The sequence below is a fragment of the Aphanomyces astaci genome, assembly GCF_000520075.1.
Source record: "Aphanomyces astaci strain APO3 unplaced genomic scaffold supercont1.40, whole genome shotgun sequence".
NCBI lineage: Eukaryota > Oomycota > Saprolegniomycetes > Saprolegniales > Verrucalvaceae > Aphanomyces > Aphanomyces astaci.
The window spans coordinates 338,024-357,526 of record NW_009798303.1 but is presented as its reverse complement, the minus strand read 5'-3'; the positions used below and the strand labels follow the sequence as shown (position 1 = coordinate 357,526).

The window sequence follows — 19,503 nt, the reverse complement described above, 5'->3', positions numbered from 1 at the left end:
GGTGGCTTGTTCCGGTCATGTGGGCACCTTTGTCGCATGTCATCACCCACCACACCCGTACAATACTGGATCGATGAGCTCTCGCATCCGTTTATTGTTGATTGTTGTTCGCCAGATCATTCGCAGCGCTGTGTGCACAATTGAATTCACTGCGTCCAGTCAAGCTTAAGGTGATATGTCATAGGCATGTTAGATGTCGTAGTGGATTCATGGTGGCAAAACGGCAAAGTTCGGCACTTTCACTGGAGCAATTCCCCACAGTTAATGTGATTAATATGAAAGATATATATTGAGCATAAAATAATAGCTCACCAAAACTGAACACCAGGGATTATTACCTCAAATAAAGTAGTATCACTACAATACGACAATACGTAGAATCACTACAATACGGACAAACTATGTTTGTTGCACTAATATGAATGGTACTCAAATAACGTCCCAGACCGGTGACAAATCCAACTCAATTTCATCTGTCGTGCCGCTACCTGCGTGTAGATATCTCCGTTGTCCTGACTGACCATTTATAAATTTACCACCACCGCTGAACCATGAAGTGGTCTACGTTTGTCGTCGCCATCCTCGCGATGAGTGCGCTACTCTTACACGCCACTGCTTCCGCCGCAGCTACATGCTCGGTGATCGAAGAAAACACCGACTACGCTGGCAACGACATTAAACAAACGACACGAAGTTCCGCCGCCAATTGTTGTGCCGACTGCGGTAACACACCAGGATGTACCGTGTACTCTTGGGAACCGTTCGGCTCGTCTGGCAAGTGCTTTCTCAAGAGCAAACCATCCAACAAAGAAGTTCTATGGGGGTCCCGAGCTGCCAAGTTGGTCTTGCCCACCGCGACCTGCTCTACCATCCAAGAAAACACCGACTTGCCTGGCAATGACATTGGTGACCCCCTTCAACTGGACACCGTCGGGTTGTGCTGCTCATTCTGTGCGTATACCAAGGGATGCGTAGCCTACGTGTGGGTGCTTCGAAACAACGTTGGCACGTGCTTACTCAAGAGCAGCAAGGGAGTTCCAAGTCTGTTCCAAGGAGCCCGAGCGTCGTATTTGTCAACCCCAGCATCTTCGCCTACCCCCGCACCTACCCCTGCACCTACCCCTGCGCCTACCCCTGCGCCTACCCCCGCACCCACCCCTGCACCTACCCTCGCACCTACCCCTGTACCTACCCCCGCACCGACCCCTGCACCTACCCTCGCACCTACCCCTGTACCTACCCCTGCACCTACCCCCGCACCCACCCCTGCACCCACCCCTGCACCTACCCCTGCGCCTACCCCTGCACCTACCCCCGCACCCACCCCTGCACCTACCCCCGCACCTACCCCTGCACCTACCCCTGCACCTACCCCCGCGCCTACCCCTGCGCCAACCTCATCCCCAGCTCCTGCTCAATGTTCTGCAATCCTACCCAACACAGATCTTCCTGGGAACGACATTGCAACGCTTCAGCTGGCAACCACTGGTTTATGCTGCTCGGCGTGTACCTCCACTGCAGGTTGCAAAGCGTTTGTGTGGGTGCTTCGAAGCGGAGTCGGCACTTGCCTTCTCAAGAGCTCCCGGGGGATTCCATATGCGTACACGGGTGCCAGTGCGTCGTACGTCGTCGAGGCGACGCCGGCCCCCACGCCGTCTGCTTGTCCGGTGGTCGAGAACGACGTTGATTACGCCGGCAACGACATCCTGTACACATCTCGCGCCAACTACCAAGATTGCTGCACCGATTGCCAAAACACACTCGGGTGCTCGTTGTATGTGTGGGGGCCTGACAATGGCGGCGCCTGCTACCTCAAATCCAAAAAAGGCAGTTCGTCCCCTTCGCCTGGAGCACGAGCAGGCGTGCTGCCCCTCACGATCCCTGGCACCCCCCTCTCCAACGTGAAGTCGGGACTGTACGCTGTGAATTCGTTGCCGCCCACCGCGTTCAACTACATCACAGGGGCGCAGTGGATTGATCAAGGCACGCTCAGTGTCGTGAACTCGGAGACAGAGTCGTTTGTGGCGGTGGCCTTGGCTACCAATTTCTCTCACGGCAGCGGGCCCATTGTAGTCAACAACGTCGAGATGGCGTTGAGTATGACCGTGTACATCAACGTGACGTCGGCCGGAGAGTGCGCAGACATGACCGCTACGTACAACAACAACTTCTTCACGTACTGGGCGAGTCATTTGTACTGCATTGTGCACCTACACACGGCCGCAACGTCGCTTCAAATGCTCACGGCTACCGGTCAGGCGATTACGTTTCCCCAAGACTCGGATCCTGCCTACCTAAGTACCGCCTTGACCAATGTGGCCACCAACACTGACTGCGTTCTCGCTTGTACATCCAAGGGCAATTGTGCTGGCGTCGAGTACTCGACTAGTGCCAAAACGTGTGCGTTGTACCAGCCCCAACCAGCTACGTTTCCAGATGTGACTGCTGGCTGGGTGCTGGATCCAGTGTCGAACGTCGATGTTGCTGGCGTTCAGTACTCGAAAATGACCACCGCTGCCCTCCCCAACGCCTATATCAAGGAATCTGTCCCGGGAGTGGCCTCGCTCCAAGCCTGCGCTTCGTCCGCCAAGGCCAAGGGATATGTCCTCTTTGGGTTCAACTCCAACACCAAAGTGTGCGTCTTCTACGCCCCCACACCCAGCCCAACCAAAGGCATCAGTCTGGTCAACACCCCGCTAGTTCCTGTGGTATTATCTTCTGGCACGTTTGGTAGTGACGTGGCAAGCGGGGCGATGGCCGCGACCACCGCGGCCGACTGCTACAAGTTGTGCGTGCCGTCGCAAAACTTGTGCTTTGCGACTGTGTTTGACTCGACTTCCAAGGCCTGCACCTACGTGCAACCTTCATTCGATGCTGCATCCACAATGGGCTGGATCATTCCCAAGACATTACCTGACGCAATGACCACAGTGTCGCAGGTGGATGTGTACGTCACAGCCCACGAAGACGACCACGAGCTGTTCATGTCTGCACCTGTGTACAACTCGATCAAGTCGCCAACAACAAAGTCTGTGTTTGTGTACTTGTCTGCCGGGGATGCTGGTGAAACCAGTGGCTGGTGGCAGGCTCGAGAAGTCGGCACAGTTGCGGCTACCAAGACCTGGGTCAACATGTTTGGAGTCTTCTCCCCCGTACCCGTGACGTCGACGGTTCTCTTGAACGGCCACCACATCCAAAAGGTCAGCATTGGCAACACCGCCCACTACTTTCTCCGACTTAGCGAAAACAACTTGGATCTCGTGCTCAACTCGAACGTGAAAAGGGCTCCGATTGACCAACCGACTGAGTACTATGCCAACGCGCAAGCGGTCAAGGACGTGCTGAAGGGTATCATTGTCGCCGAAGCCACCAAAGTACCTAAAGTGAATGCCCACTACTCCGACTACCTCTTGGACCCAAGTGGCGACCACGTCTTGCACGTGGCCTCTGGTCGCATCACGGCCGAATTACTCAATGCCGACGCCGTCTTTGCGGCTTGTGTGTCGCAATTCCCGTACTTTGGCTACCAGCGTTGGCTAGACACAGTTAACATGAACAACCCGGAGCAAAGCGCCCAACGTGCCGTGTGGTTGGGGTTGGGAGCAGGAATCTTGAATCAATACCCTCGGGAGACATGGTCAGACCATTCGCCGGCTTTGGGGCGAACGTACACGGGCACTTTACTGGTCAAGGCGACTGCATGTGCGTTTTAGCCCACCTCGCCTGTGATGATTATTTTACAGTATTACTCTAATAAATTGCAGCATTTCATTTTTCTTTGAGCAGTATATTAATACACCAGTGGATTTTGTACTGGTAATTGCCAGTAGATGAGAATCAAGGGTTCGTCTGGTAACCGGAAATATTGCAATATTAACCCAAATCCAATAATTCCACGTGGGATTTACTCGTTGAAGAGGTCCTATAAACGCCACATTACAAAATGGACCTTTTACCTCCATTTTGAAAATGGCATTTTGGTTAATCCCATTTTGCGAGAAAATGGCATATTATTATTGAAATGTTACCAAACGTAACGTCGCAAAGTTGACTCTGATGGTAGTATGTACAACAAGCAATCACTCTATTGTAACGTTCATTATTGTCGCGATGCATGTCTAGTTGTGTGCATTTTTCAGAGGCAACATAAGGCCAGCTTCAGCTTAATGCACGTTACGTAACGTTAGTCAAGCTATCATTTCCAAGGATTGCATTATTATACTCCTCATACGCGGCACTATTCCACCGTGTCTGTTCGAATGGCTTCGTCTAAGATACGATCCACTTCGAGCATGCGTTGGCGCTGCCGTTGCACTTGCTGCACGACACTCGTTGCTTCGACTTCCATCATTTCGTCCAGGATTTCCTCCACGAGGTCCCCCATGTCATCGTCGGCGACCAGCGCATCGGCTTCTGCTTCCAACATCGAGTCGGCGTCGTCCACCGACCCAGGAAGTTGCGACACTGGCTCGGGGGCGCGCCGCTCGTCCGGCTCTGTGGGCAACACTTCTATCGACGACGACCGCCCTGCATCTTGTTTCGCTGCATGCTGATGGTCGTCCGAGGGTAGTTGGAACCGGCACGTCGGGCACACGTTGTGGTCGCGCAGCCACGGCAAGCCGCACGTCGAATGGAATGTATGGTGGCAGGGTAAATTGATCACCAGATCGGACGCAGTAAAGTCGGAAAGGCAGATGGGGCAGTCGGAATTGCATGTGTCGGTCGCTGGGAGCTGGGACCACCAGTGGTCTTGGAGCGTGTTGAGAAACGTCGAGCTGGTCTTGGGCGACGTCGGATGAACAGGACCGTAGACGTTGTCGAGTCCCAAGGTCATGCTAGCCATGAACAAGTCGTGAAGGGCAGCGGAGAGGCCGTTTTCTGCCTCGAGAACTGACGCCAAAGCTTGATGGAGCATGGAATTCAGCATCTCTTCGTGTCGTGCCATGTCGTTAAAGTGTACAAACAGCATGGCGGGTGCCGTCGGCGGACGAGGCATCACTACCGACAGTCGCGGAGGTCCTCGGAGATGAGAAGGACGTTGCTGTTGTCCCACGCCATCACTTGACATGATCGCAGACTGTAAAGTGCATGTGCTCGATGTGCAACATCTTTAGCGGGTTGGAAAAATCCGTCGCGTGGACGCAAATGTACTGTGGCTGAAAATACATGCTAGCTTGTGATTGGCTGCAGGACGATCCTGGAGTGGTATAGCGTTGTGTGATTGGCCAGTTTTGGCCTCAGACTCAACGGTCAACTGCCAAGCGACAACGGCACCCAACATCGTCAAGCCAGGTGACAATGATGACCATATATACACCAACCCGTCCCAGCCCTGCAACTACAACTACGACAAGGACACATTGATTCACTGTCGTAGCAAAACAATATGTGGTGTATTCATATTATTTACGAATCTTCTTTACCAAGTAGCACGAAGCACATGGACAACTACTATCGATGGCCGTGGGTGGCCATCACGCAGTGGTGGCTTGTTTGGGGTTTCTTTCGCGGTTTGGTACTTGATGCATTGGGCTGGTGTGGACGCTTTGCCTGGTCGGGAAGTATCGTGTCTTGCATCGAATTTTTGGCCTTGGACTCGCGCACTTGCATGCGAAGAGCTTGGTACAGTTCCTCGATGATGTCGTCAGCATTATGGGCTGCTGCAGGTGGAGGTGTAAGCAATGGAGCAGATTCCACCGCGGTAGAAGGCATGCCCTTATGTTTTGCACTGGCAGACGTAAACGTGGGTGGTTTGAGATGCGCAATCACGGGAAGGGGAGCGTGCCAGCGGAGGTCGCGGTTGTTGGACTTGCTTCCATGAACGACAACTGGAACGCCATGCTTGTGAAACGACGACACCATGCCAAGATCCCCCCACAAAAATGCCTGGGCCAGCGATATGAGCCCATCCAGATTCGCCACCGATGTCATTTCGCGTAGGAAACGCATGAAGTCGTTGAGTGTCGTCGCCCGCTCCATGGGGTCACGGCTGTAGTGTTCAACGGGGTTATCGATCAATCTCTCTGTTGTCACTGCTTCAGGCAGCACTGTATCACCAGCATGGTCAATAGAATTTGGAGTCCCTTGGCATGTCGAGATGTTGCCGGTCGCGCCATGCTCGTTGCTCGCCATAACGTTAATGGTAAATGGGCAACGACATCACGACATGTGCACAGTTGTTAGTTAGTACTACTAGATGTCCCGACCGTTATTCACGATAATAATAAGCTTACAACCACACACGCCTTGTAGTACTACTACGACGAGGGACATGCATTCCTCGGCCAAATGTCCATCGTTGTAACTCCACCAGGCCTCTCAAAGTCTCATTGCGAAACCCATTTGAAAACATGCCATGCATCCTGCATGTCGATGTATTACATGGAATCATGTGTTTGGCGCAACTACGTGAACGTCGTCCAACGTTTAACGACGGGACAGGATCTTGCGGGCATAATCTGGGTGCACGGTCATGGAGTACAGTTCCAAAGCCTTGGCAACGATCCAGTCCGCGTCGGGTTTGGCTCCAGCCAAATCTGCGATGCGATCGATGGCCTCTCGCTTGGACTTCGGCATCGTGCCCGTGAACGACGTGGAGTCATCAACTGCAAACACGCGTTGGGAGTTGCGACGGGATGAACTTGTCGCTGCTGCTGGTTGGGATGGCAGCTGAATCATTACACCATCCACGGGCTCCCACACACCTGATGTCATGGGTCGCTGCTTCTTGGCGAATGGCGGCGGGTCCATCGAAGACGGCGGCAGTTTGTCTTCCGAAAATGAGGTTTCGTTTAGTGCACGCTTCTTCGATGGAACGTCGGGTGCAATTTCGACAACATGGGGACTGGATGGTGGAGAACGCGGGACGTGAGCAAAGGTGACATGTTCTGGTGCAGTGGTCGGCGGACTGATGGCGAGGGGAGGAGCCGGGGTGGACTTGGCGGCGGCGATGACTTGCTCTAACGCTGGAGGTTTCGAGCAGGACGACTCCTTCGCATACACGACGACGTTCTTGCCATTGTGGATGAAGTTGTCGACCAATGCCGGGTCGTTCCACACAAACGCTTGGGCCAGCGCGACCAACCCGTCGACGTTCCGAACGTCCACCTTATCGCAAACGAAGCACACAAACTTGTTCAAGGTCGACACTTCCACGTCCACGGCGCTATCTTGGATGCTACGTTGCGTCAACCTGCTCATCCTGGACGACGAGTCCTGCACCGCGACCGTGATGTCGTCGAACAGGCGCTGTGTCGCGAGGGCCACCGATTCGCGGCACGTTGCGAAGTTCTCTGCCATCCCATCCGCAAGTACTGCGTCCAACATGGCTTGCTTCTAACGTCGAAATTTCAAAAGTGTTCTTCTGCAGAACACTGCAACGACCCCGAGAATGTCCAAAGAATCCATCGACGTGGACCACGCGCGGCAAGACACGATAACACTGCATTGGATGGTGCTATACGCTCACAACGGGAATATGTCGACTACATATCCCATCATCGGAGGCGACACTCCTGACGCATGAAGGGATGGCCTTGCCGTGGGATTCCACAAACAACTATTTGCCCGTCGATGTTTTTTGGTTGAAGATCGCCAAAACCCCCGAAGATATGATTGGTTAAAATGCGATTAAATTTGATAAACCAATTCCATTTCCATATTGTATTTTGACAGAAATGTTCACGACATTTCCTGTGAACTTCCGACTGCCATTGGCTTGGAACGGGATTTAGCAGGTCGCAGCAGGGTCATACGCGGCACGCCCGACACTTTACATCAACCGATCGACATATCGGTGCTTTTCACGTCGGACGTCATGCTCGCATGGCCATTTGTCGGGACAAAGCGTCGCCGGAACCCGTTAACCTCGCGCGGACGTTTTAGCTGACTCGAACGATGATATCGAATGCAAAGTAATGGTGATGCATATGTCAGGATCATGACACACGATGACAAGGTTCGACATGCACACTTACTGTTAACTACCTGCAAGAATATTGTCGCCCCAAATGCATACCCAAGTCATTTATGGAATATGAGTTCCAACTATAACAACATGTAAGAAGATATAGGGGGGTCTTTGTTAAATATATATGATGAGATTGCCACACGTGTCCGTAAAGGGGAGGCTCTGTCGCGAGGCCAGGTCTTGGTTGTGGGGTCTAATGCGACGGTACTCGCCACAAGATCCGGGTTAGAAATCGGTCATTTCAAGCATGATACATATTGATCCGTGTCGTGGACGCGACTGTCTGCCTTGACCATAAGAGCAATCGGCAACGTGATAAGTGTCTCTTGGACGGCTTTGGACAACGCCAGCGCAGAAAACATGTTCGTTGCTGTCAATTTTTGTTGGTGCATCCACAGCGTAAACGCAGCAAAGACAGCCATGGTGACCAGCAGGGGCGTGCAGTTCATGACGGACATTACGACCACTTCGAGCCCTAAGAACCGATCCATCACAGCCACTTCGTCGTTTCGGGCGACAGTAATTTTTGGCTACAAACTTGTCGTTGAACTTGACCACTTGAATGGTAGCAAACAGCTCGATAATAGCTTTCATTCGACAAGGGCGTACAGGTTGCTCTCTTGTCCCTAAAGCAACATGGCCAGTACGGCATTCACAAGGAAGAAGGCGGCCATCGCGCCCAACGAAACAAAGGTCGACAGGCCCATGAACCGTAGAATAAGAACAACACAGCCCTGATTCGCGAAGGAGCGATCCATATTTAGTGCAAATTGCTGGTACACGTGATAATGCTGAAGGCGTTGATTGCGTATCAAGTTGGCAATCTCCGCCGCGGTTTTCGTCTGTTTACAGTAGAGGTGGCGCCGAGGGCTATAGCCTTCCAAAACATCATGCAGCGATATCTCCCCGACAACTCTTGACCGAGCAAGTTGTTTTTGGAACGTCATGTGGGCCACGCCAAACACATTATGGCCAGTAGCGACCCGGCCATCCATGCTATGGCGTAGGACGTGTCAAACTGGAACGCTTGGACCACCCCCACGACCTCTTTAAGCACGCCAGCCCTGTGTCATACAACGTTCACCAATCGAAGCAACCCGACCAACCAAAAGCGCCTCCAGTACAACGAAAAGAGCGCGGCCAAAGCACGCTGCGGGTAGTTATGCACGTTTGAACCGATCGGCCGCCTTGCGGTAGGTTCCAACTGCATGCAGTACCTTAATGTGGCATACCAAGTAGAAATAAAGTGGATCTTACTTCTTTGATTAGTATTGAGAGGTTCTGGCCACGTTCAGTGGCGTGGTACATATTGCCCTGGTCCACAATCGGCCGGATCCAGGAAATTGTGAGTGGTTGGAACGTGCATTCAAAGTGGGTGGTCAACGAGGCGCTGAGGTCGACGACGCTTGATATGTGCTGTACTTAGGTGCAATGTATGTCGTGAAGGGGCATGTTGAACCAACACTCACTTGACGTCGCTGGTCAATGATGGTCGTCGCACCATCCAGAGGTAGGGGAATCGAATGCAGGTGATGATGGAGAGTGTATGTTTCGGTCTACCGGTAGATCAAGACGGATCAATGAAACATCGCGTGAGAATTGACCGTGCTACTGTAACGTATGCATTGGAGGATACTAGTAAGCAGTATTCAGATCAAAGAGGCGTTGTGCATAGTACAGTATCACTCCCTACAGTCCTGATGTCACACAAGGTTAAAAACCCAAGGCAGGTTAAACTAACTTACCACAAACCAAGCGTGTAGTTCAAAGCTACTGTACTCCGGAGTACTAGTAATTGTTCCTACGTACTCCCTCCGTCCCACAATAATGGCTCGACTATGGGGAGGGTGTACATGTCTCGTCATTATATTTGGAAGGAAAATTCAAATGTGTCTGCATCCCACCCCAGAGCGGATCAAATAGTTCTGTTTGGACAACGAGAAAGAGCACGCCAAGAGCTTTAACATGATGTACCTGGACTGCGAGAAATCGTACCATAACGTAGCCAATTTTAAAGCTCAAAATTTCCATACATAAATCCATATCAAACCATTATTCTTAGACATACATTCATTCACATGTCACTAAAATGGGAACTGGAAAGGCAGGACCTGACCAACGACGAGCGCGAAGCCATCTTTCGTGAAATGCTACTTAAGAGTAACGGCAGCTACTGCACAGGATTACCCAAGGGTTTGGCGAGTACCTGACCAACAAGTACTCCTGTCACGAGTACCTGACCAACAAGTACTCCTGTCACGAGTACCGGTAGGAGTTTTTGGTGCATGCAATAAATATACTTACGAATAATCTACGAATCAGTCGATACCTCAAACTGGGCATGTTTCGTGCACATTCTAATGCGATTTGTCCACTTTTGACAAGGTTTCCTGTGAGACAATTTTGTACCGTTACACCTCCAAAAATGAATCATTATATTGGGCTGACAAACATGCCCAAGATAGGAGCCATACATCAAAATTCTGATTCGACCCATTATTGTGGGACGGAGTAGTAGATTTTGACAGCGTCCACGGCCAGCATGACATCGTATTGGGAGAGTACGTTCCGCACACATTCTTCTTGCAAGTCAAAAACCCGAGTCACTCCTTGATGAGGCCAGCACAATCACGATCTCAAGTTTAACAGCACGCATGAATCAACGGGACTGGCAAACAATGGGGTCCTAAAAACTACTACCGGTACGTAGTGTTACAGTACTGTAACGTTAACTCCCTTGACAGCTGTGCACCGTCTGGTTCAGTGAGTGATCGGACGTATGGTGTTGACGGAGTTGTAGAAAGCTTATACCGGTACTGACCACTATGTACCGGTAGTTTGTGTACGTAATATTCAAACCTTCCCAAAGAGGGCGATACCAGGGCTGCATGAGACTGTTCAGGTAGGCCGATATGATTGGAATTGCTTGCGATGCCATGGATCATGCTGGCGCTGCACAGTGTAATCGACGCGCATTCCTCGACGACCTCGTGCAATGCACTTATGAAGTATGTGACCAACATTTATCCTATCACCCATTCTCGAATACTATAATACTCTATATTATTAGTACACGAGGATTTCCTTTCAAGTATCTGTAGCACCCTGGCGAAAAAAGTTGAAATGTCCTATCCCAGCGAGCCAACTACAGGAGCGATGCCTGAAGCTAGTATGGTCTAGGAATCCACATGGGAAATGCACGCAGGCCTGGGCGAACGATCAGGCTTTGGCTAGTGAATGTCACGGCCGCGACAGTGTAACAGGCACTTCAATGGGACTTCTAATGGAATACCTCGCCCACTTCCAGAAGGTGTCCACCACATGGTCGTGTCACCACCCACACCCATGAAAATAAATGTTGTCACTTTTGCTTTGGCAGTCTGATGCTCACCACACCGCCACACAAGTACAGCACGTTCGAGGCAGTGCCAAGTGGCCCTCATCCGTTGGAGTCGGCATCCGGCCTGTCCAAGCTCGCGTTCTCGTGGGCCGAGTCGATGATGTCGCTAGGCAACAAGCGGCAGCTGTCGCCCGACGACCTGTGGGAGCTGCAGTCCAACACCAAGGTGGCCCCACTGACCGTCGCGTTTGCTGCCGCGTACCAGCGCCTTGGCCATGGCATCCTGCGCACGTTTTTCTCCATCTACTTGTGGCAGTTTATCTGGCTCGGGGTGCTTCAAGTGTTTACGGCTGTGTGCGACCTGTACGGCCCTGGGTTTGTGCTGGGTCAGGTGATCGCCGCGCTCGAAGCGCCCGAGTTCGACTCGACCTACGTGCTCCAGCTCATCGCGTCGCTGTACGTGCTATCGACCGTGTCTGCATTTGCCAAGGTGCACACTAGCTTTATGAACGACGTGGTCGGGATCAAGTTTTCCGCGAGTTTGCGAGCCATGTTGTTTGAGAAAGCGCTCAAGCTGAGCGCCAAGTCCAAGAAGGAAAAGACCGCGGGGGATATTGCCAACCTGTTTAGCGTGGACGTGATCAACATCATGGTGTTCCCGCTCACGGCGCACCAAATGTGGATCGTGCCGCTCCAAGTGCTTGCGGTGCTGTACCTGCTCTTCCAAATCGTGGGAATCGCAAGTTTTGTCGGGCTCGCGATCGTCGTGACCATCGTGACCATCAACGCTAAGTCCGCGGTGCTTCTCGGCAAAGAAGAAGAAACCCTGTTTGAGCGCAAGGATAACCGGATGAAAGTACTCAACGAAGTATTTGGGGCGATTCAAATCGTCAAGTTCAATGCATGGGAGGAGAAGTTTCGGGCGCGGGTCCAAGAGCTGCGCGACCTCGAAGCCACCTCTTTGTGGACGTTTTACCAGTACGTGATTGTGCTCATGACACTCATCAACTGCACGCCCGTGCTCGTGACTGTGTCTGTGTTTTCCGTGTTTACGCTGGGGATGCACCAGGTCCTGACAGTGTCGGTCGTGTTCTCAACCGTCGCGCTGTTCAAGTCGCTACAAGACGCGATGGCAAACCTCCCGTTCTCGATCATGAGCCTCGTTCAGTCACTTGTGTCAGCCAAGCGCATCAACGACGTGCTACAGATGGAGCAGGTGAACCCACACAACATCGCGACCCCCGAAACCGACCCAGCCCTCGCGGCTACGTACGCCACGGACCAGTGTGTGGTTGCGATTGAAGCTGGGTCGTTTGGGTGGGATGCCGCCAGCCCGCTCTTCACAAACGTCAACCTCCGAGTGGCCAAGGGGGAGCTTGTGGTCGTGCACGGCGCCGTGGGTCAGGGCAAGTCGTCTCTGTGCTCCATCCTCCTTGGAGAAATGGACAAGTACGCTGGCAGTGTATTTGTGGGGGGGGACGTGGCGTTCTTTGGCCAGCAGCCATGGATTCAAAACACTACGATCCGGGAAAACATTCTGTTTGGCAAACCCTATGACCGCGTCAAGTACGCTAAAGTAGTTGACGCGTGTGCGCTGACCAATGACATGGCGTCGTTCCCGGCGGGCGACCGCACTGAAATCGGCGCCAAGGGGCTCAACTTGTCGGGGGGACAGAAGGCGCGCGTGAGTTTGGCCCGCGCATGCTACAGCGATGCCGACATCTTCATCTTGGACTCGCCCTTGTCGGCCGTCGATGCGATCGTCGCGAGTGAAATCTTCAAAAAGTGTTTGCTTGGGCTACTCCAGCACAAAACGATCGTGCTCGTGACGCACAACCCTGAAATCATCGACTCGCCCCATGTGAACCGCGTGTACTTGGTGCAAGATGGCCACGTCATTGCGTCCACAGCCCCCGCCCCCCACTCGGCGTCGGTTGGAAATGCTTCTGGTACGTCGTCGCCGCCGCTAGTGTCGCCGCTACCGTCGCGTGCGCCGTACTGGACACCACCACCTACTACCGACGACAATGTGCCGCCAGTGTACGATGTCGCAAATGTCCGTGAATACGACATGCTAGTCACGCCGTCGGTCCGTACCCCATATACGTTCAACACGCTGGAAATGCTATTCACCCCCCGCCATACAAACCTCCCCCAAGGCGACGGCGGCAGCGACGACGATGGACGCCTCGTGGTAGACGAAAACCGAGCGGAAGGGCGCGTATCCGCCCAAGTCGTGCGCAAGTATATGGACTCGATCGGGGGCTGGCCCGCCATCACGCTGATGCTGTCGGCAACCGTGGGCACTCAAGCGCTCAAAATCTCGAGCGATCTGTGGCTCACATCGTGGACAAACTCAGGGGCAACCATGTCTGCCCTCGCGTTTTCAGCCTCGACCAACTATAACATGGTCGTGTACGGGTCGCTGGCGGTCGGTAGCTGCGTGCTCACGGGGGTGCAGAGCTCATCCGTGTTTTGGTATTGCGTGCGTGGGGCGTCCCGCCTGTTTACACTCATGTTGCATGCGCTGCTGGAGGCGCCCATGCGATTCTTCGATACAAACCCCATCGGGCGCCTTTTGAACCGATTCGGCGACGACATTAGCACGTGCGATATGCAGATTCCGTTTTCGATTGCGCACATGTTGTTTGAAGTGTCGAGCGCGGTGCTCACGCTTGGCACTACGCTTGTGCTCACACAGTGGCTCGGCCTTAGCATTGTTCCCCTCTTGTACGTGTACTACCGTGTGGGGGCGTACTTTTTGGAACCCCTTCGCGAAGTGAACCGGATTCAAAAAACGACGCGGTCGCCGCTCATTAGCCTCGTGAGCGAAGGCATCGACGGCTCGGCTACGATCCGAGCGTATGGACCCAAGCAACTCCGCCGATTCTACCGCGTACACGACCAAAAACTCGAGGTGTTTTGCGCATCGCGGTTCGTCAACTCGGCCATCAACCAATGGTTTAGCCTACGAATTCAATTGATCAGCAGCACGATCGTGGCCATGATCTTGCTAGCTGTCGTAGTATTGCATGAGTCGCTTAGCCCGGGCATCGTCGGCTTACTCATCACGTATGGCCTCACGATTCCGTCGAATTTGGCGTACTTGGTTAACATTTGGTCCCAGCTCGAGACGTCCTTGATCTCCCCCGAGCGATTGTACGAGTACATCAACTTGGAAAAGGAAGGCGACCGCTACTCGAGCGCTGGGGGGGATGTCCATACGTGGCCATCTGCTGGCCAAATCCAGTTTGACAACGTGAGCTTCCGCTACAAACCCAACGACCCGCTCGTGCTAAAACACGTCGACTTCGTTGTGCGAGGAGGCGAAAAGATCGGCATCGTCGGGCGCACTGGCGCCGGCAAGTCGAGCTTGATGATGGCGCTGTTTAGGATGAACGAAGTTGCGTCCGGTAGCATCGCCATCGACGGCGTCGATATCGCCACCGTTGGACTCAAGCACCTTCGCAGCAGCCTCGCCATCATTCCGCAGAACCCCGTGCTGTTCAAAGGCACGCTGCGCAACTACTTGGACCCGTTCGACGAGTACAACGACGCCCAGCTATGGGATGCCCTCGGCAAGGTCAAGTTGATGGATCGGTTGGCCACCGTCGAGGACAAACTGCTCGGTCCAGTGGAAGAGAACGGAGAAAACTTTAGCGTGGGCGAACGCCAAATGCTGTGCATGGCTCGAGCGCTGCTGCACCAGGCCAAGATTGTCGTGCTGGACGAAGCCACGGCCGCCATCGATCACGAAACGGACCAGTTATTGCAGCGCGTGATCCGAGACGAGTTTGCCGCGTCCACCGTGCTAACGATCGCCCATCGACTCGACACGGTGCTCGACTGCGACCGCATCATGGTGTTTGACCAGGGTCAGCTGGCGCAATGCGATTCCCCCAAGACCCTCGTGTCGCAAGGCTCGGGTATTTTCTTTGAACTGGTTACGGAAGGCGGATACATGGACAAGATGGTCGTGGCATAACTAACTACTAGTACAGTTTGGACGCGGATTCTTTTAGTGTCTCCAAAGATGTTGGTAATAAAACTTGATGTGGTGTTGACAGTTACATTGGGGGGTTGGGGACTTGGTGGGGGGGAGTTGTGGGGGTGATAGATATGCTACAGGTTGAGATTCTAGAGTTTATATGTACAGTATACCGTGTAACGAATCGTGTTTGGCACCAATAATGCCATGTCGACGCAAGTGGTATCCAAGCACTAACGCTACGTGTACTGTCGAGCTAGATATGTTTGCAGTTGGTTGCCCGATACAGTATGTACTATGGTACTGTATACTAGAAGCACCAACGCAATGGCATGAGCATGTTGGCTGGATCGACACGCAGACTTTACTCTAGTTTAGAGTGAACGGAGCGACAAACAAAAGACGTGGTGTCGACGAAGTGAATTATTCAAGTATCGACCGCTGCAGTCAGCTGCGTTGGATGCAAAAGACTGCTGCGAGGGTTGGTGGAGCGAGGCTCCGTGTTGACAATGGTAGAGTGCTGCTGATGCTGTCTTCTAGAGGATTGGTCCCACGGCATGACCAGGGGTCCACAGACAGCGAAAAATGGCGTAAAGGTCGAGTATCCGTTCACATGGCTGCTACGCCATGGAGGGAGGTTGTTTGTGGAAACAAACAGCTTGGGAGTGGCGGGAGGCTGTGCGCTGTTTTGAAAAGATCCGTGGTTGCCTTTCAGAGGTGTGGCTGGGTGCTGCTTTCAGGTGGACGAAACCACCAACAAACAGCGGGGGGGTGTACGCCGTCCCGTGCATTAGAGGGAGACTCGAACCGGCATACGAAGGGGGCGAGCTTTTGAAGACTGAGCTCTTCACGCCCCTGCATTCAACCGTCCTCTTGAGTCGGTGAGTGATGGTCCGACGAATTGTACAGCCTTCCACATTGAATTTCACAGTCATCAAGTGTCCAACCCATGAAACCGCTAATTCACAATGATGGTCTTTCAACCCGACGACGCTTTGAATGGTTCTGGTCGTTTCTCGATACGAACTCTATATGTCATGGTTTGTAGATTATAGAAGCTCGACAAGGGCTTGATCAACGTCGATCGATCGACTCTCACAACCCATCGTCAAGTCGTACTCGAAGTGTATCCACACAGGTATGAAATGTCCACAAATGACAATGATGGTCCTTCAACTGGACTTAGCCTATAACCTGTGCAACATGATATATGGGTTTACATGGTTTCAGAACCCATCGTATTCGGATTTTGCTACATCATTATCCGGTGAAATGCAACCACAAAGATATTTGAACCAACAACATGGAGCCTTTCCTCGCCGTGATCGTCGTGGTTCTGCTGGGCGTCGCGGGGTATCTCTACTTGTCTTGGCAGTCTACGGCTCCAACAGACGCGAAACGACCACCCAACGGACCCACAGAGGTCGCAAAACCATCAAAACCGGTGGCGAAAAAACCAGTCAAGCACCATCATGCTCATCACCATGCCCCACACTCCGACGCAGCAAAGGCCAAGCAGGTGCACCTGCCTGACCACGCGCTGTTGTCGCATGTTCTCAAGGGTCACACGGGTCCGATCACGTCGGCGTGCTTTAGTCCGAACGGTCGCTTTATCGCGACGGCGTCCACGGACCGCACAATTCGCCTCACGTTGCGCGAGTCGCTCGGGTCCAAGAACCCAACGTTCAAGACAATCAACATCCCGTACGACTACGCAACGACGTGTACCTTTAGCTGCGACGGGAAGACGTTGGGCGCGGTCACAGCCGACGGCCAAGCTGTGCACTTGTACAGCAAGTTCAAGGCCAAACCTGAACTCACGCATACGTTTCCCATCCACGAGCACCCCCAGGGCGTGGCATCGCTGCTCTTAAACGACGTGGGCGACGACTGGACCACCGTGGTGACGGTCGGCAAGGACGACGACACGGACATCAGGTGCTGGGCCGTCGACGGCACGCTACTGCAATCGACCAACCTCAACCAACTCCAAGCTTACCACGGTGTGCAATCCAAGGACAACCGGTTCATCGCTGTGGCCTCGTTCACCCCCGAAGTGAAGGTACAGTACATGTCGATTGGTTGTGCGTGAATCCTGGCTACATACACTCTTGAAGAATCGCCATATATACAGTATATGCCTTTTTTGGGATAGATTTACGAGATTCACCGCACCAAAGGCACGGGCACGTTTGAAAAGCTCCACAAAGTGATGGCTCTGCAAGGACACACGGTAAGGTCGGCGACATGCACACATGCGCTGAAACACTGGCTAACAGGTTTTAATATTTGCATAATATTTTTTAAGAAATAGGCTTAGTAGCACTTGAACCTTACAACTCTACCGTTACTATGAGCGGTACTATGCTCTAACCAATTACTACATTATAAGCCGTTTTCTTTTTTTATTATTTATACTTCTCGGCGCTGCTCCATTAGAACAACCGATACACCAGTGATTTATACCCTCTTCGGTCGTCTCTCGTACTAGAATTCGAGTCTTTCAGTTTTTTTAAATTCAGGTATTAAATTATTTAAATCCAATCAAATATATATATAACTATATTTTTAATTTATATTTTTTATAAAATACTTAGTGTAGGGATTTATGCTATAGTGTTTGTGAATGAAGAGGTGAATGAATGGTTGTGCTTGAAGTGGTAGCCTGGTGTGTGATACAGTGACAACGATATTCGTGGTTGGGCTCGCGTTAGGAATAAATAATGATTGATATTTAACGAGTAAACAATAGTGATAACGTTAATAAATGAATGACATAAATGATATTAAATGAATGATATTTAACGAGTAAAAATGAACCATATTTATTGAGTAAAATGAAGTATTTTAAATGAAGATTGACTGGGGGAAGTAAATGATACTATTAAATCGCCGATTGGTTTTGTTTCGTAGAGTGGCGTATTGGACGTGGCTTTCGACGGGTCCGACTCGACGCCGGTCAACCACATTGTCACTTTGTCCAGAGACGGCACGGTGCGGATGTGGGACATCAACGGTATGATATATCTATACCAAACTGAGAATATATATATATTGTCCATATACAAACTATATATATATTCATGCATGATTCCAGTGCGCTACAAGCTCCAAGAAGACCCCAAGTGTATCAAAACGTACACAAGCGACGTCGTGTATTCTACCGTGGACATCACTCCCAATGGCAAAGTAAGGCCATCATCATCCAATACAACCTGCGATCGTATATATTAATTCTTTCATAACCAAAAATAACTTCTTTTCTTTTTTTACTTTTTTTTCACTCCTTTTTGTTAGGTGATTGCGTTGGGGCATGGACATGACGTGGCGTTCGTACGGGTCGACACCATGCAAGTGATGCTTGTGATCCCGCAGGCCCAAGAAGGTATTAATATATACTAGTATATATATATTATCCCTTGTCAAGAATTTATTTTAATTAATTGGTTTCTGGTTTCATCCTGGTGTAACTAACGTACATTAACGTTGCTTATAATAGATACCATTTCGCGCCTGCAATTCGATGCGGTTGGCCATGAGCTTCTCGTGCAAGGGACTCGAGCCCGCGTGGTCAAGGTGTACCGCACGCCCGACCTTTAAATAGTGTGAGTAAAAAAGCAGGGGTGCATAACGAGAATGCAAAGGGATTGCCACGTCATGATGGTTTATACAGTGTACATAACTATGGCGTGTAGTTGGATGATGGAGGTAACTCCTATATTGTCTGTATACCACCAGCTTCCATGGTTAAGAACTAATAATATCGCAGCCGACCGCTTCAGTCGTCGTCGTGATGGCTTGACCTGTCGCGAAAAGGAATCCAAGAGCGTTAATCACTTGCTTTGTTAAGTTTGTTACTATATAGAACAGTGTACGACTACTGAATTGGGCTCCACTACAGTAGTTACTTCCACCCTGACCGCACACTTGGAGTATTGTGCTTTCGAGTGAAATTTCATTGTGGCGTGGTTTGTCGTTGGAATTTCAATCGATTTGATTGGCTACCTCAGATGAGCTCGAAATTATTAGCCAATCAAAACCTTCTCAATGAAATTCAACCACCAATCAGATCGATTGTGGATCGGTTTGGTCGGCGCGATTCGATTGCACCCCCAGATTTGTACTATCAAATCGACAATAATATATTCATTTTTTTACATTTTTTGTGTATTAATCGAATTCGATTACATTGTTTGTTCAGCACAA

At 51.5% G+C, this 19,503-nt stretch overlaps 9 protein-coding genes across 9 annotated transcripts; 5 read left to right on the top strand and 4 right to left on the bottom strand.

The window, feature by feature from the left end:
* Nucleotides 1-587: 587 nt before the first annotated feature.
* On the top strand, nucleotides 588-3,766 carry H257_12402 (hypothetical protein; the record flags this gene model as incomplete). The annotated part of the gene is made up of 1 exon (XM_009839580.1): nucleotides 588-3,766. The coding sequence occupies one exon, from the start codon at nucleotides 588-590 to the stop codon at nucleotides 3,711-3,713; it is 3,126 nt and encodes a 1,041-aa protein (XP_009837882.1). The 3' UTR covers nucleotides 3,714-3,766.
* A 385-nt stretch (nucleotides 3,767-4,151) lies between these two features.
* Nucleotides 4,152-5,113, bottom strand: H257_12401 (hypothetical protein). The gene has a single exon (XM_009839579.1). The coding sequence runs from the start codon at nucleotides 5,066-5,068 to the stop codon at nucleotides 4,238-4,240; it is 831 nt and encodes a 276-aa protein (XP_009837881.1). The 5' UTR covers nucleotides 5,069-5,113; the 3' UTR covers nucleotides 4,152-4,237.
* A 338-nt stretch (nucleotides 5,114-5,451) lies between these two features.
* H257_12400 (hypothetical protein) lies at nucleotides 5,452-6,132 on the bottom strand (the record flags this gene model as incomplete). The annotated part of the gene is made up of 1 exon (XM_009839578.1): nucleotides 5,452-6,132. One exon carries the CDS (start codon nucleotides 6,130-6,132, stop codon nucleotides 5,452-5,454), a length of 681 nt encoding a protein of 226 aa, XP_009837880.1.
* Nucleotides 6,133-6,354: 222 nt separating this feature from the next.
* On the bottom strand, nucleotides 6,355-7,566 carry H257_12399 (hypothetical protein). The gene has a single exon (XM_009839577.1). It carries the CDS (start codon nucleotides 7,324-7,326, stop codon nucleotides 6,427-6,429), a length of 900 nt encoding a protein of 299 aa, XP_009837879.1. The 5' UTR covers nucleotides 7,327-7,566; the 3' UTR covers nucleotides 6,355-6,426.
* Nucleotides 7,567-8,065: 499 nt separating this feature from the next.
* On the bottom strand, nucleotides 8,066-9,374 carry H257_12397 (hypothetical protein). The gene is made up of 2 exons (XM_009839575.1): nucleotides 9,227-9,374; nucleotides 8,066-9,173 (listed from the first exon to the last, which is right to left on the bottom strand). Exon 2 carries the CDS (start codon nucleotides 8,561-8,563, stop codon nucleotides 8,195-8,197), a length of 369 nt encoding a protein of 122 aa, XP_009837877.1. The 5' UTR covers nucleotides 8,564-9,173; nucleotides 9,227-9,374; the 3' UTR covers nucleotides 8,066-8,194.
* On the top strand, nucleotides 8,606-9,129 carry H257_12398 (hypothetical protein; the record flags this gene model as incomplete). The annotated part of the gene is made up of 2 exons (XM_009839576.1): nucleotides 8,606-8,662; nucleotides 8,977-9,129. The coding sequence occupies 2 exons, from the start codon at nucleotides 8,606-8,608 to the stop codon at nucleotides 9,127-9,129; spliced, it is 210 nt and encodes a 69-aa protein (XP_009837878.1).
* A 1,971-nt stretch (nucleotides 9,375-11,345) lies between the features above and the next one.
* On the top strand, nucleotides 11,346-15,375 carry H257_12396 (hypothetical protein). Its single transcript, XM_009839574.1, has one exon. It carries the CDS (start codon nucleotides 11,353-11,355, stop codon nucleotides 15,292-15,294), a length of 3,942 nt encoding a protein of 1,313 aa, XP_009837876.1. The 5' UTR covers nucleotides 11,346-11,352; the 3' UTR covers nucleotides 15,295-15,375.
* Nucleotides 15,376-15,578: 203 nt separating this feature from the next.
* H257_12395 (hypothetical protein) lies at nucleotides 15,579-16,175 on the top strand. The gene has a single exon (XM_009839573.1). It carries the CDS (start codon nucleotides 15,758-15,760, stop codon nucleotides 16,130-16,132), a length of 375 nt encoding a protein of 124 aa, XP_009837875.1. The 5' UTR covers nucleotides 15,579-15,757; the 3' UTR covers nucleotides 16,133-16,175.
* A 365-nt stretch (nucleotides 16,176-16,540) lies between these two features.
* Nucleotides 16,541-19,164, top strand: H257_12394 (hypothetical protein). The gene is made up of 6 exons (XM_009839572.1): nucleotides 16,541-17,359; nucleotides 17,453-17,530; nucleotides 18,211-18,313; nucleotides 18,395-18,486; nucleotides 18,595-18,682; nucleotides 18,797-19,164. Exons 1-6 carry the CDS (start codon nucleotides 16,601-16,603, stop codon nucleotides 18,895-18,897), a joined length of 1,221 nt encoding a protein of 406 aa, XP_009837874.1. The 5' UTR covers nucleotides 16,541-16,600; the 3' UTR covers nucleotides 18,898-19,164.
* The last annotated feature ends 339 nt before the right edge of the window (nucleotides 19,165-19,503 follow it).